General features: G+C 34.6%; 1 protein-coding gene across 3 annotated transcripts in view; it reads left to right on the forward strand.

The window, feature by feature from the left end:
- Positions 1-15266, forward strand: part of arhgap17b (Rho GTPase activating protein 17b) — a 53604-nt gene that overhangs the window by 13393 nt on the left and 24945 nt on the right. For all 3 annotated transcript variants that reach the window (XM_073842781.1, XM_073842797.1, XM_073842790.1), the window contains exons 3-9: positions 9463-9567; positions 9642-9718; positions 12652-12763; positions 12848-12924; positions 13299-13416; positions 13502-13570; positions 14707-14788. In XM_073842781.1, coding sequence (XP_073698882.1) covers positions 9463-9567; positions 9642-9718; positions 12652-12763; positions 12848-12924; positions 13299-13416; positions 13502-13570; positions 14707-14788 — 640 coding nt within the window. The remainder of the gene's footprint in view (positions 1-9462; positions 9568-9641; positions 9719-12651; positions 12764-12847; positions 12925-13298; positions 13417-13501; positions 13571-14706; positions 14789-15266) is intronic.

Consider the following 15266-nt stretch of genomic DNA (forward strand, 5'->3'; position numbering starts at 1 on the left):
TTTTGACTTTATTCTAGTAATTTCGGCTTACTCTGAACATTTTGACTTTATTCTCAAAACATTTTGACTTTATTCTAGTAATTTCGGCTTACTCTGAACATTTTGACTTTATTCTCAAAACATTTTGACTTTATTCTCTAAACATTTTGACTTTATTCTAGTAATTTCGGCTTACTCTGAACATTTTGACTTTATTCTCTAAACATTTTGACTTTATTCTAGTAATTTCGGCTTACTCTGAACATTTTGACTTTATTCTCAAAACATTTTGACTTTATTCTCTAAACATTTTGACTTTATTCTAGTAATTTCGGCTTACTCTGAACATTTTGACTTTATTCTCAAAACATTTTGACTTTATTCTCAAAACATTTTGACTTTATTCTAGTAATTTCGGCTTACTCTGAACATTTTGACTTTATTCTCAAAACATTTTGACTTTATTCTAGTAATTTCGGCTTACTCTGAACATTTTGACTTTATTCTCAAAACATTTTGACTTTATTCTCAAAACATTTTGACTTTATTCTCTAAACATTTTGACTTTATTCTAGTAATTTCGGCTTACTCTGAACATTTTGACTTTATTCTCAAAACATTTTGACTTTATTCTAGTAATTTCGGCTTACTCTGAACATTTTGACTTTATTCTCAAAACATTTTGACTTTATTCTAGTAATTTCGGCTTACTCTGAACATTTTGACTTTATTCTCAAAACATTTTGACTTTATTCTAGTAATTTCGGCTTACTCTGAACATTTTGACTTTATTCTCAAAACATTTTGACTTTATTCTAGTAATTTCGGCTTACTCTGAACATTTTGACTTTATTCTCAAAACATTTTGACTTTATTCTAGTAATTTCGGCTTACTCTGAACATTTTGACTTTATTCTCAAAACATTTTGACTTTATTCTCAAAACATTTTGACTTTATTCTCAAAACATTTTGACTTTATTCTCTAAACATTTTGACTTTATTCTAGTAATTTCGGCTTACTCTGAACATTTTGACTTTATTCTCAAAACATTTTGACTTTATTCTCTAAACATTTTGACTTTATTCTAGTAATTTCGGCTTACTCTGAACATTTTGACTTTATTCTCAAAACATTTTGACTTTATTCTAGTAATTTCGGCTTACTCTGAACATTTTGACTTTATTCTCAAAACATTTTGACTTTGATGCCTTTGAGACTTTTAGTAGACCACAGCTACTGAAAGACCTTAAAAATGGCAGAGACAAGAAACCCTAGATGCCATCCTGACAGGATGTAAACATCCTGATGCTTGTCATGATGCCACAGTCACTGAAGGAGTTTCTCAGCAAGGATTTCACTCAATATCCGGGGGCGTTTAGTCTCCTTGTAGGGAAAAATCAATTGTATTGCATTTGGTTTAAGTCTATGCTTATGTCCATTGCCACCTGTAAGCTCTTTCAGTAGCTGTGGTCTTCGTATCAGATTTTTTAGTTTTCTGAGCTGTTTTGCGGTTAAAATAGCAACAAGTAGTGCCAGTAGCTCACCAAGTGCGAACATTTCACGTCAACAAATTAATGGCGGCCCCCATAGTCCAAAACAATGTGGAATTTTGAAATAACATAAATCTTTCATTGGTTTTGTACTACATATTTCTGTATTTCAGACATCATTTACGTTATATTAAGCCATACAAGTCTTAACACCCAGGGTTTCCTTTAAGATTTTAATATATTATTTTGTAATCTAATATTTTTTTAAATTTAATAATTAATCTTTAATTTAATTTTATTTTAATTAAATGTTAAACACTGTTTAGTTTTAGTTAACAATAATAGTAACCCTAGAAGTCACTGAATTATTATTTTTGCTAATTTTAGTTTAGTTTAGTGTTAGTGAATCTTTAAGAAATGAATGATAGAGGTGTTATGTTTTATTTCATGGCTCTTTTGAATACTTGATTCAGATTTTTTCAATCACTGCATTCTGCTGTCAAACTTTTTTGCATAAAAGTTTTCAGCTACACAATTAACCATTGTCCCTGGCAAACTATTTCCTACATATGCAAAACATTTCATACATTTCATACAAGTCTTTTTTGTCTCGCGTATCATCTCAAATCAACATTTATGCATCAGTATTTTAATATTTACATATGTTTATTATTTTATTTGTTTATTCATTTGTAAAATCGTTGTGCAGTAAACCGGATGTATTTATATTAATCTCTTAATCAAAAAGTGAATACTCAGGCATAGCAAAGCATGTATGACTTCAGCTCTTCGTGTTAACCATGAGCTTCTCTAATCGTCTCTCTGTTGCTTTCTGTTACACTGTGAGTATCTCAGTTGACCTTTGGTCCTTTACATTCATCTTCTCCTTTCCCACAATCTCTCATCTTTCACACTCCTCCCTGTTCCTTTTTCTGGCTGGTTGCAGATAACAGGAAAGCAACTGACTGTCTGGGACGAATTGATTTTAATATTTCTACCGCCACGCGGCCCATGTTTGCACAAGTATGAGTGCATCTACGGCTGTTCCGAACAAAGAAATGCCTAAAATAGCTCAAAGAGCACCAAGCCTTAGCAGCTTTATTGGTGCACATGTAGACGCTAGTAATTATGCATATAAATCTAAATATATGCAATTTACTGCTCAATACCAGAATCTTCCAAAGCAAACAGTCACTCAAAAAACAAAGCAAATCAACCTTGTCTGTTGCTGTTTTATTATATAAAAACACTTCATGTTGAAACATGCCTGTGCAAAACGCTGCGCAGCGAAAGGGAAATCATTGAAGCTCGACGGACTCTCGCCACTGCTTTATATGCTGCTCCTTCACCTTCATTCATGCATTCCGTGTCCAAGGGTCGAAGTTTAACTGCCTGATTGCTCTGAGACCTACACCGCCTCAGGTTTGCAGGAGGGGAAAGTAACACGATAATAGGCTATAAACTCCCTCTTGAAATGAGTCAGACAGAGATGTTTTCTGGCTTGTGAAGGTCTGCCAGATTAAAAGGCAGCGGTGTTGGCAGACAGCCTATGTTAGAGCTGTACTGCCGCTGGATTCTCGGGTCGTGGTTGGAGTTTTCGTGAACCAGCGTTGGGGAGTAACACTGCCAGCTGAACTACATTTTTCAGTGGCTGGTTTCAAAACAGATGAGCCACTTTTTCCAACCAACAAATCGTACCTAAATGCTGTTTTTTATGTCACATTGTATTGCATAGAACTGAAGCAAGAATCATGCACTCTCCTGAAATATATTTTCTTATGAGAACAGATTAATTTAATAACAGTTCGGGGGTTTTTAAATATAAAAATGTTTTCATGACTTGGAATAGAATAAATCTTAACTTAAATAAAATACAAAAAAGCTAATTTTATTTTAGTTACTTGCCAAGGCAGAAATTCTTTCATTTTCGTTTAGTTTACCTTTAAGTCCTGAAGTAACTAAAACTAAATATAGGTTAAAACTGATAAATAACAATTAATACAAACTACATAGACATACTGTTGAAGTCAAAAGTTTACATACACCTTGCAGAATCTGCAAAATGTTAATTATTTTACCAAAATAAGAGGGATTTTACAAAATGCATGTTTCTTTTTGTTTAGTACTGACCTGAATAAGATATTTCACATAAAAGATGTTTACATGTCGTTTATATAATTTATAAAAATGACCCTGTTCAAAAGTTTACACACAGTTGTTTCTTAATACTGTGTTGTTACCTGAATGATCCACAGCACAGCTGTGTTTTTTTGTTTAGTGATAGTTGTTCATGAGTCCTGAACAGTTAAACTGCCTGCTGTTCTTTGGTTTTTCAGCATTTTTGTGTATTTGAACCCTTTCCAAAAATGACTGTATGATTTTGAGATCCAATTTTTCACAATGAGGACAACTGAGGGACTCATATGCAACTATTACAGAAGGTTCAAACACTCACTGATGCTCCAGAAGGAAACACGATGCATTAAGAGCTGGGGTGAAAACTTTTGAACAAAATTAAGATGTTTACATTTTCTTATTTTGCCAAAATATCATATTTGGTACTGCCCTTCAGAAGCTACAGAAGATACTTACATGCTTCCGAGAAGATAAAATGAGTTAAATTTACCCTGTATATATACAGGTGCAGCACAATAAATTAGAATAATGTGGAAAAGTTAATTTATTTCAGTAATTCAACTCAAGTTGTGAAACTCGTGTAATAAATAAGTCTTTGGTTCTTTTAATTGTGATGATTTGGCTCATATTTAACAAAAACCCACCAATTCATCTCAACGAATTATAATATGGTGACATCAGCTGATCAACTCAAAAGACCTGAAAAGGTTTCCTGAGCCTTCAAAATGGTCTCTCAGTTTGGTTCGCTAGGCTACACAATCATGGGGAAGACTGCTGATCTGACAGTTGTCCAGAAGACAATCATTGACACCCTTCACAAGAAGGGTGAGCCACAAACATTCTTTGCTAAAGAAGCTGGCTGTTCACAGAGTGCTGTATCCAAGCATGTTAATAGAAAGTTGAGTGGAAGGAAAAAGGGTGGAAGAGAAAGATGCACATTAAATAGCTTGAGTGTTGCTTTTTACTCTTTTATGAGAATAACTTGAGTGCATTTTAGATTATGAGCAGCTTGACAAACTACAGTTTTAACATCAATAAGATCATCACAGTCAGTATTGTGTAAATAGCTCTGATGGGAGTTTTGACCCCTGCAGGGTGAGTGCAGCCACAGGCTGGTGTGGCCCCGTCATCGTTTCCTGTTTGTCTCAAATTGTTGCTTTGCTTGGGAGCAGAACATCTGTAATGCAGCTCTTTTCCACCCAATTTTTCCCTTTTCCTCATTCCAGTAACAAACCTGGATCTGAAACTTGATCACTGGTTTATGGAAAATGACTGGCAGGGTGACATTTTTTAAATGCAAACTGCCAAATTGTGACAAGACTGCAGACAGCTCTAATTCAGTGCCCATGTTTGCGGCATTATTTGATCTGCATGATTTCTTTAGTGAATCAGGTGCTGAAACAACACATGCAGTGTGTGCGAAACAAACAGAGCATAGACAAACACAGTGTAGGTTTCATATATCGGTTGCATGTCTAAGTCTTGCGTCTTTGTGGTGAGCTTTTATTGTTTGAGTTGCAGACAAAAGCATGACTCTGAGATGCTGAAAAGAGCAGTCACCTCACGGAGAGAGTTTCAGTTCCACTGCGACTGTCTGAAGCTATTTGAGGGACTGTCAGGCAAACTGTGAGGAGTCTATTGCGCATACATGTGAGAACGAAAGAAATCTGCAAGAAAACAATCAGCCAGTTTGGCAGCTTTCGTTGCCAGCTCTACGAAGACAGACTCGGTTTTGCCATTACTGCTGAAGTGGGTTGTGTACAAACTGTAAACAAACCTCAATACTGGCCTAATTTTCTACCTTCATTCCTGAAAGTGTCAAAGGGTTTAGTTAATTTAAAAAAATGCAGTATAATCTACACACACAGGGCAGGGTTTGAGCAAGAAAAGAACCAGATTAAATAGGATGGGAGGTGTGAACTGAAACAGTCTGACAGAGTTTCTTATTCATCATAAGATGTAGGTGAACAGCCAGCTAGTCTCTAAATTAGAGGCTGTTTGTATGTGCAAAAGTGCATTTAGTCTTTGTGCAAATATACGGGGCATTCTACAGAATTAATGCCGACCAGCAACTAAAAAACAGATTTAAAAAGCATTTAGGTATTCAAATCTTGCTTACTAAGATTCTTCTATTATCTAGTGAAACCCACAATAATATTTAAAATATCAGTAAGCTTAATATATAAAATCATCATTTAATGTGTAATTTCAGTTGGGAGGTGGCTTGCCCGAACCCTAAATCCTTAATTTCAATTCATGAAAATGATATTAAAATAATATTTGTGTTTTTCCATTGTTGTTTATAAAAGTATCTTTTTGATTCTTTTTTTTTTTTAAATTGTTTATTTATTTTATATTTTCTTTGTAAATTATTGAACTTTTTCCATGCCACTACCGGAATGTTTTAGTTCATTGGCTAAGACTGATTTTAAATATTAAATAAATATTAAAATAGCAAAAAATATATTTACAATGTAGATGTAAGCAAAACCTAATAGATCTATATAGTCCTTCTTGTTAAACTAGATATTTCTGTGTTTTAGTAGTGACAAATTTGAGGAGAGGACAAATAGTCCAAAACTTTCTGAAAATACAATATGAGAATTAACGGTAACACTTTATTTCGATGGTCCATCTGTTGACACTCTACTAGTTATCAGTATTCATTTAGTTGCATGTCAACAGTGCATCAGTTGACATTCAACAACATTGTTTCAACAGACAAGCAACATACATTCAACTAACTGCCTGTAGATTATAAAGTGCATGTTAGTTTCTAATTTATAGATTTTACAAAAAGTGCATGTTGACTGTCAGTATGTCTTTTGAAACATGTTATTAACTTATAGTCAGCTAACTTTCTGTAGATTGTGTTACCATCTTCTAAATTGTCTACCAACTCATTAAAATTAATCTGTCAGTTGATAGTCTACAGCCATGTCAACATATGATCAACAGCATATTATATCATCCTTCCTTAAGAGCCTCAAATACATCAAATGAATAATTACTTAACCATCTCATTTTTACCAAAATCACTAGTTTGCTATCTGTTGATAGTTAACTAAACATTAGTTGTGCATCTGTTGTGTGTCAACTAATCTAAAGTTCACATTAAGCAGACTATTAGTAGGCATTCTCAACTAAGCATTTGTAGATATAATTAATTGTATGCAATATATTTGCTGTTTAAAATGAAAGTCAATACCAGTCAATGAAAATACAATAGAACAAACACAAAAACAAATATATTGCATACAATTAATGCATGCTTGTATGTGTTCTGTTGATTGCTTATAGACTTTCTACTGGTGTCAACTGTTTTTCACTTTAATTGGATAGTCCTAAAATATATCTACAAATGCTTAGTTGAGAATGCCTACTAATAGTCTGCTGAATGTGAACTTTAGATTAGTTGACACACAACAGATGCACAACTAATGTTTAGTTAACTATCAACAGATAACAAACTAGTGATTTTGGTAAAAATTAGATGGTTAAGTAATTATTCATTTGATGTATTTGAGGCTCTTAAGTAAGGATGATATAATATGCTGTTGACCATATGTTGACATGGCTGTGTAGACTATCAACTGACGGATTAATTTTAATTGGTGAATAATTCAGAGGATGGTAACACAATCTACAAAAAGTTAGCTGACTATTAGTTAATAACATGTTGAAAAAGACATACTGACAGTCAACATGCACTTTTTGTAAAATCTATAGATTAGAAATTAAAAAGCACCTTATAATCTACAGGCAGTTAGTTGAATGTATGTTGATTGTCTGTTGAAACAATGTTGTTGAATGTCAACTGATGCACTGTTGACATGCTACTAAATGAATACTGATAACTAGTAGAGTGTCAACAGATGGACCATCGAAATAAAGTGTTACCGGATAGGTTACAGTTTGCATGTATACAATGTTTTTTTTTAAACGTTTTCAACTCTGACTTTTGACTAATTCTGTAGCATGGCCCATATATGCAGTTGTGACATCCACATTTTGCTGGAACAGTGCAGAAGTGTGGCCACAGTGCAGCATTGTTCAGATGGTTCCTCACATTCACTGTACCTTTAATTCTTTAACCACATTGTCCACTATAAAACTTTTCCAATCCAGGCTCCTCTGCAGCATGTGTTTATGACTGCAGGTCATGAGTCAAGAACTGATGGCCAAGTCAATAAAGAAACCAGAAAGCTCTATTTTTTCTGCTTTTCCCAGACAAGATTGTATTTTTTCGCAATAACACATTCATATTGTCGTATATACTTGAAGAAATTCAGCAAGGATGCACCGAACTGATCAAACGTGGCAGTAAAGACATTTATAATGTTAGAAAATATTTCTATTTCTAATAAAGGCTGTTCTTTGGAATTTTCTGTTCATCTAAGAATCCTAAAGAAAAATATATTTTTGTCACAAAAGAATTAAGCAATGGTTTTTAACATTGGTAATAATAAGAAATGATTCTTGAGCAGAAAATTAGCAAGATTTCATGTGATACTAAAGACTGGTAGCCTAGAATCTAGACGCGCCCCTAGCGGCAGCAAATTACATTTGCTTCCAAGGGCAGTCTAGTAACTCTCCGTTCACTTGAGATTTCCAAAAATCCAAAATCGACCGGGCCAATCACGAGTCGGTGGGCGGGTTTAACATGATGACGACTGACCTGCGACAATAAGTTCTGTCAGATGTTCTCTGGTTCCGTGAAATATGCGTGAGAGATAGAGCGATGGCTGCTGCTAGCAAACAACTTTCTTTCGAATCGGCTTTGGCCGCCACTCTGAAAGACTTGAAGTTAAGCTTTTCTCTGAGAAAATAACAAGAAACTGCACTGAGGTCGTTCTTACAAAAGAAGGATGTATTTGGAGTTGACTACGTCACTTTCTTCGTTGCTCTGATTGGTCGTAGCGCTATCCTATTGCGTGGAGAGGGAGTTTGAAAGACAACCGTTTATCCCACCCCTCCGGTTGAGCGCTGTCTATGGAGAGTGCCCAGACCCTACATTTATGTGGGTCTGGCTTGTCAGGCTAAAAGACTGGAGTAATGCTGCTGAAAATTCAACTTTAATATCACAGGAATACATTAACTTTTAAAAGATATGAAATGACTGCTTTGTGCCTTCATCAGGCTTTTTAACCAACTTGACCCACATGACTTCCTGTATAAACCAGTGTTGGTTGAGTACTTTCACCCTCATGTCGTTCCCATCGTTCATCTTCAGAACACAAATTAAGGTATTTTTAATGAAATCCAAATGCAACTGACATGTTCAAGGCCCAGAAAGGTAGTAAGGACATTGATAAAATAGTCCATGAAGCTACAGGCGTTGAAGACCGACACAGATGAAAAGAAGTCGTTATTTTTGTTTTCTTTGCACACAAAAAGTATTTTCATAGCTTCATATTACAGTTGAACCACTGATGTCACATAGACTATTTTAATGATATCCTTACTACATTTCTAGGCCTTGAATGTGTCAGTTGTAATCATAAATATCATAATTTGTGTTCCAAAGATGAACTAAGGTTTTACAGGTTTGGAACGACATTAGAGTAAGTAATTATTTTCATTTTTAGTTCAACTATCCCTTTAATACCACATTCACAGTCCAGATGAAATCAATAAATAGGCACATTTACAAGAAGGGGAAACTCTAAAGGGTGTTGGTGTGCAGGACATACAATACTTTGCAAAGACCCAAGTGACTAAGCGCTGCAGGAAATGCAGAACAGGTGTGCATGTAATGATTAGTGTGCTGAATGGAACTTTTGATGATGGAACTGGGAAATACTGGAATCTTGGTGAATTTTAAATTTGAATCAAATGTGCGCATTATGTTACAGATTGAGCGGCGCCTTGAAAATGTGCGACTGGTCTCCCATAATGTGCACAAGAAGATGACCATGTGTCTGCAGGGAAACTTGGGCTCAGATGCAGAAAAGAGACATGTAAGTAACAGCTTTACATTTTCGAATCCCTCCGTAGTTCACACTTTTGAATTGTTTTTATTTCCCCCTCTTAGAAAAAGCTTCCGCTCACGGCCCTTTCACAATCCATGCTCGATGGAGTAACTCAGCTCGGAGACGAGTCCCTCATCGCGTGAGTTTATGAACTCTCTGACTCTTTGACAGACATTCATATTCTACAAAACCATCCCATAATCCGGTTCATCTGACCTGTGATTCATACCCATAATGAGAGAACTTTAAACAGAGATGGAACTTGCAGGAACTGTTTCTGTTCTCATTAGACAAACATCCCTGAATCATCTGTTTTCTCAGGCAGGCGGTGTATTTGCGCGCCTGGTCTGTGAAAACATAGAGTGGAAGCATCATTATTACCCAACAGCATTTGTTGGTTCAGTGAAATTCATAATAGGGTTATGTAACATATTAAATTATTCTTCTTAATAGAAAATGTGACCTCATGCTGTTAGATTATGATTGGTTGATAGTGTTAAATTAGCTCGTAAATAGTTTTATGGATTATGCTAGTTGTCTTTGATGTGATTTTATGGATTATCAAACAGCCAAGAAATGTATTATGCAGTTTTCTTTTATACAATATACAAATACAGCTCCTTATTTGACTAAAAATTAAAATGCAATGTTTTGTTGCAAATTTAAAGTCTTATGAATTAATGTTGTTAGACTTAAAATGGTTTAGTTGTTTTAGGATGATTTTAGTCAAAATGGCTGAAAAATCATAAATACAACCACTTGTAATATGATTTAATGGATTATCACTGCTGTTATCAAATTGATATGGTGTGTTCTTTGTAAGTTGACAATGGCAAACATAAAGTTTGGTGTCAGTGTGTCAAAGCTTTGCAGAGATACAGCCAAGGACGTGGTCTGGAATCATGTCTCAAGTTTGCTATGTTGCTATACAAAAATGGTTTAGTCTATAAACACAATCCATAACTTTTTGTCAGCACAGTCTGAAGATGATCTGATTCGATTTTGGTGAAAATTGGATGAATTGTCAAGGAGGAGTTTAAGAAAGTAGGTTTTCAACATAAATCAAAATGGCAGACGGGAAGTTTGAACAACTGTGACATAATTGGTATCTATGTTGTTGGCATGACCCAAGGAATATATTGAGACCAGTTTCAGTACAAAAAGGCTAAGCAATCAAAAGTTTTTTGGAAATTTCATTATTAATGGTTAATGAATGGTTTTATCACTCTTGACAAATAGGTGATGCATATATCAACGCGAAGTACATAACTTTTTGTCAGTATGGTCTGATGATGAGTCAAATTTGGTGAAAATTGGACCAATTGTCTAGGAGGAGTTCAAAAAAGTAGGTTTGCAATACTAATCAAAACGGTGGACAGGAAGTTCGTCAGACAATGTCAAAATTAGTAATGTTCTTGGCATGACCCAAGGAATATGTTAAGATCACTTTCATTGCAATAGACATTTTTCACATTTCTGGGTTTCTCAGCAGCGGAAGTCGTCGTACTTGGGTTCAATTTCAACTTTGAGAGCAGTCAATGGGAGAGTACTACAAAAATATTTTTTGCATCAGATTGCTCAGATAGCAAAAGAAAAAGTCCACGATTGTGTTTTCACGACATTAAAAAAAATATACAATTTGAGAAAGACTAATTATTTATTTAATTGTTTTATAACTTTTCCCAAACTTTTTGAGTACTGCTAGATCATAGCGCCCAAGACACACCGAATTTCGTAACGACGGCAATGTGTTCGCAAAATATAGAATTTTACAACAAAATGCAAATTGGCCAACATCCAAAATGGCTGACATGGGAAAGTTGGTATGGCTGGACTCGGCATGCTCCTCCGAATCTAAAGAGACCAGTGATTTTTGGCCAAACTATTCAGAAGTTAAAATAGACATTTTTTTCATATCTCCTGACCACTAGATTTCGCTGCTCTAAACTGAGCAGGTTGCCTCAGGTCATGGTTGTTATAACACACACTTATTTTGGTCTTAATACGCAAAACCATTGTGAAGATACAGCCTCACATCCATTTTTGTGCGTTATTGTAAAAATTCGTTTGTGCATTTTTTGAGAGCGGTTTGACTAATCAACTTGAATTCCATAACTTTTTGCCACCATGGTCTAAAAGTGATCTGAGCCAATTTTGGTGAAAATCATACAAACGGTCTAGGACTAGTTTGAAAAAGTAGGTTTTTTGAACTATTAAAAATTGCGGAAAAACATTTCTTTTGCACACAGAATGTAATCTAACCTTTTCTTTTTTCTTAAAAATATTTCCTTCTAGATCAGGGGTTTTCAAACCTGTCCCTCCAGTTCTAGACCTTATGGTTCAGTGCATTAGCATAAACATGAGTGAAAATTTGAGCAAGTGGTGGTGCTAGAAAATTTGAGTTAGAAACTCCAAACCTGCAATGGTTAATGTTGAGACTATCCTCTATCAGTGTGCCAAGTTTCAGAACTTTCCAGCAAGCGGTTCAATGGGCTGCCGTATAGACCTTTTTCCTGAGTAAACGATGAGCGCCGCCATTACGAATTCTAACGTCAGATTGAATGCTTTTCTGTTCTGGTTTCCATAGGAACCCTTTCAAATAGCGTCCATCTGTTTTTAATGTAGCTAACGTCCGCTGCTTCTGGTCATCTACACACTCATTAAAGTGAGGCACTGACAAATGACGGTCATTGCGACATTGCCAAGTGATGGCGCTATGGAGCCATGTGCTTTTTAAAAACATTTGAATAGGTTTAACATTAGTTTATTAGCTCGGAATATACCCTAATTTGACTAGAAACAATGCAGACCGGAAATGCAAAGCATTCTTTCAGTTAAGAGTCGGACTTACTTCCGTGTTCAGGAAAAGCGTCTATACTCAAGCGGAAGAAGAAGAACATTCATTACATTCATTCTCGAGGTCTAACAAACATGTGGAATGCATTTCCTTCACCATTAATTGTTAAAAGAGATATTGTACAAATATTTTTGGCCATCATGCCCAGCCCTATTGTTTAGAATCTGTTTAGCATTCAAGAATAATGAATGACCAGGCTGTGTTTGTATTTACAGGAAGATGATGGAAGTGTGTGGAGAAGCAGAAAACAAACTGGCTTATGAGCAGAGCCAGCATGAAGTTCAGCTGGAGAGAAATTTTCTCGAGCCTCTCAACCAGCTGGCGGAGGTACAGAAAGCCAAAGACAAATGACAAATAACATGCTTTTTTAAACTAGCACTGTAAGTTACATCTCAATTTTTGTGCTTGAAGGTGGATATTCCTAACGTTTTGAAGCAGAGGAAACATTTAGCCAAGCTTGTGTTGGATTTTGATTCTGCAAAAGCCAGGTATGTGTATATATATACTACCGACTGTAGTAAAGGTGTTTGAGGTGTTGCAAACAATTACAATTACTCAAAAACATTAAGCAGTTTCTAACTATTTTCAACAATCTTTCATGAGCAAGTCAGCATATTAGAATGATTTCTGAAGAATCGTGATGCTGAAGACTGGAGTAAAGATGCTGGAAATTCAGCTTTGCATCTCAGGAATAAATTACATTTTAAAATATATTTAAATAGAACTCAGTTATTTTAAATGGAAATACTATTTCACAATATTACTGCTTTTACTGTATTTATTAAAGTAAATTAGTCCTTGGTGAGCATAAGAAACTCTGCTCAGAATAGTAGCAAAAATACTTTAAACTCCTGTAATACAGGTACCACCAGGCCACAAAGGCGTATCCGTCAGCTGCAAATGCTCAAGCAATGGCTGCCAAAGTTGACACACTTAAGGAGGAGATGGATGAAGCCCAGAACAAAATGGAAATATGCAAGGTATGGATGTGAGTCTGATTGAATTGAGGTTTCTAGGTGACCTTGGGTAGCACATTCAATCTAGTCTTGTGTCTTTTATCTTTAGGATCAAGTGGCAGCAGACATGTACAACTTTTACTCCAAGGAAGGAGATTATGCTCGCTATTATGTATTGGTAAGTCATTTCTAAGAGCTTTAAACGCAGAAGACAAATGTCTGATAAAGTTAGATTTATACTGGAATAATGAGTTTAACTTGCACATAACACTGGATATCAGTAGGAAACCAGTCAAAGGTCAGTGTTTCCTACTACTATATCCTCCTGACTACCAGCAATGGAGTTTTTACATGTCCTTACATGTCAGTGTTTTAAGTCTGGATGTCCTGTACAGAGCACATTCAGGGCTTTTCAGAGATACCAAATGATTGGACGTTTCACCATGACCACTCCCTCTCATTGGTCTTTAAAAATGGCTGACGTTAATTTAGTGATCAAATTTAACACCCTTATGGAAATATGATTTAAATATATTTTGTAATGATCATTTAAATCTGAATAATTTTCACTTTGTTTCTTATAAAACAACATCTCAGGAAAACGTTATGGGGTTTCAAATTAAAATATGACTTTCTGTTATAAAACAGGACATTAATTTCATGCATATCCACTGTAGAGGACACCAGGACTTGGTGCATGTTTATTACACATTTTGGGAAACACAACAAGTGAATAGGGAAATAAATTATATTTCAATATTGCTATGAAATATTAGTTATTGTTATGAAAATCTTGCCAATTATTACTCCCAGTATTACACTTATTTGTTCATTATATATTGACCCAAAAATACATTAATATGCAAATTATACACAGTTTATAAATACATTGTTTATAATGGGAAAACCTGTTCATGGCCATTTTACACAAATTTTATTTGGTTTATCAAATCATTCTGTAAATATCTTTTAAAAAATAGTTGAGAATCATCTTTATATAAAGTTTGGTATGAAAAATAAAAATTGGTTTGCCTTTTTATGTCTATTCATATCTTTTTTAAAGTCCCGATGTCCTCTACAGAGGACATAGCATAACATAAATTTTAAAAAAAAAAATTATATTTTATTTATTTCAATTTTGTTCTTATACTCTAAAGAATGTAATGACATGGAGAAAAAAATAAAAAAAATAAAATCTAAAATCATTTTTTTTCCTGGTAGTCAGGAGGATATATCCGGTCAGTGAAGTGGAACATATCTTCTTCTCAAACCAAAATAGATAAAGTGTGTTTTTGTGTGTGTTTGTCTTGACAGTTGTTAGAAGCTCAAGCTGAGTACCACAGAAAAGCCTTGGCGTCTATCGAGAGTGTCCTGCCTACCATACAATTACAGCAAGGTGTGATATTTGCTTTTCTCTTCCTGGACAGTCTCATGCTGGTCATCTTATTGATAAATATGCATATGAATCACTCACAACACTTCTGAAATCATGAGCTTATTAATAGTTTGTGAGTCACTGTTTGTGTTTAACAGCTAAGTATAAATCTCACTAAAAAAGGAGTTAAGCTTTTTGCGTTGTGACATTGAATGTAGTTAATTTATGTCTGAAAAAACAAAATTATATGTTCCCTTATGTAATATTATAAATTATATTTCTTTAGATTTTTTGTACAATAATAGAATAAAAATATTTTAAATATTTACAATAAATGTGTATACAATATATGTGACCCTGGACCACAAAACCAGTCATAAGGTTAAATTTTACAAAACTGAGATGTATACATCATTTGAAAGCTCAATAAATAACTAAATTAAGTTAGTATGGATTTTACAAAAAATCTTCATGGAACATGATCTTTACTTAATTTCCT

The sequence above is a fragment of the Garra rufa genome, chromosome 1 (assembly GCF_049309525.1).
Source record: "Garra rufa chromosome 1, GarRuf1.0, whole genome shotgun sequence".
Classification (NCBI taxonomy): Eukaryota; Metazoa; Chordata; class Actinopteri; order Cypriniformes; family Cyprinidae; genus Garra; species Garra rufa.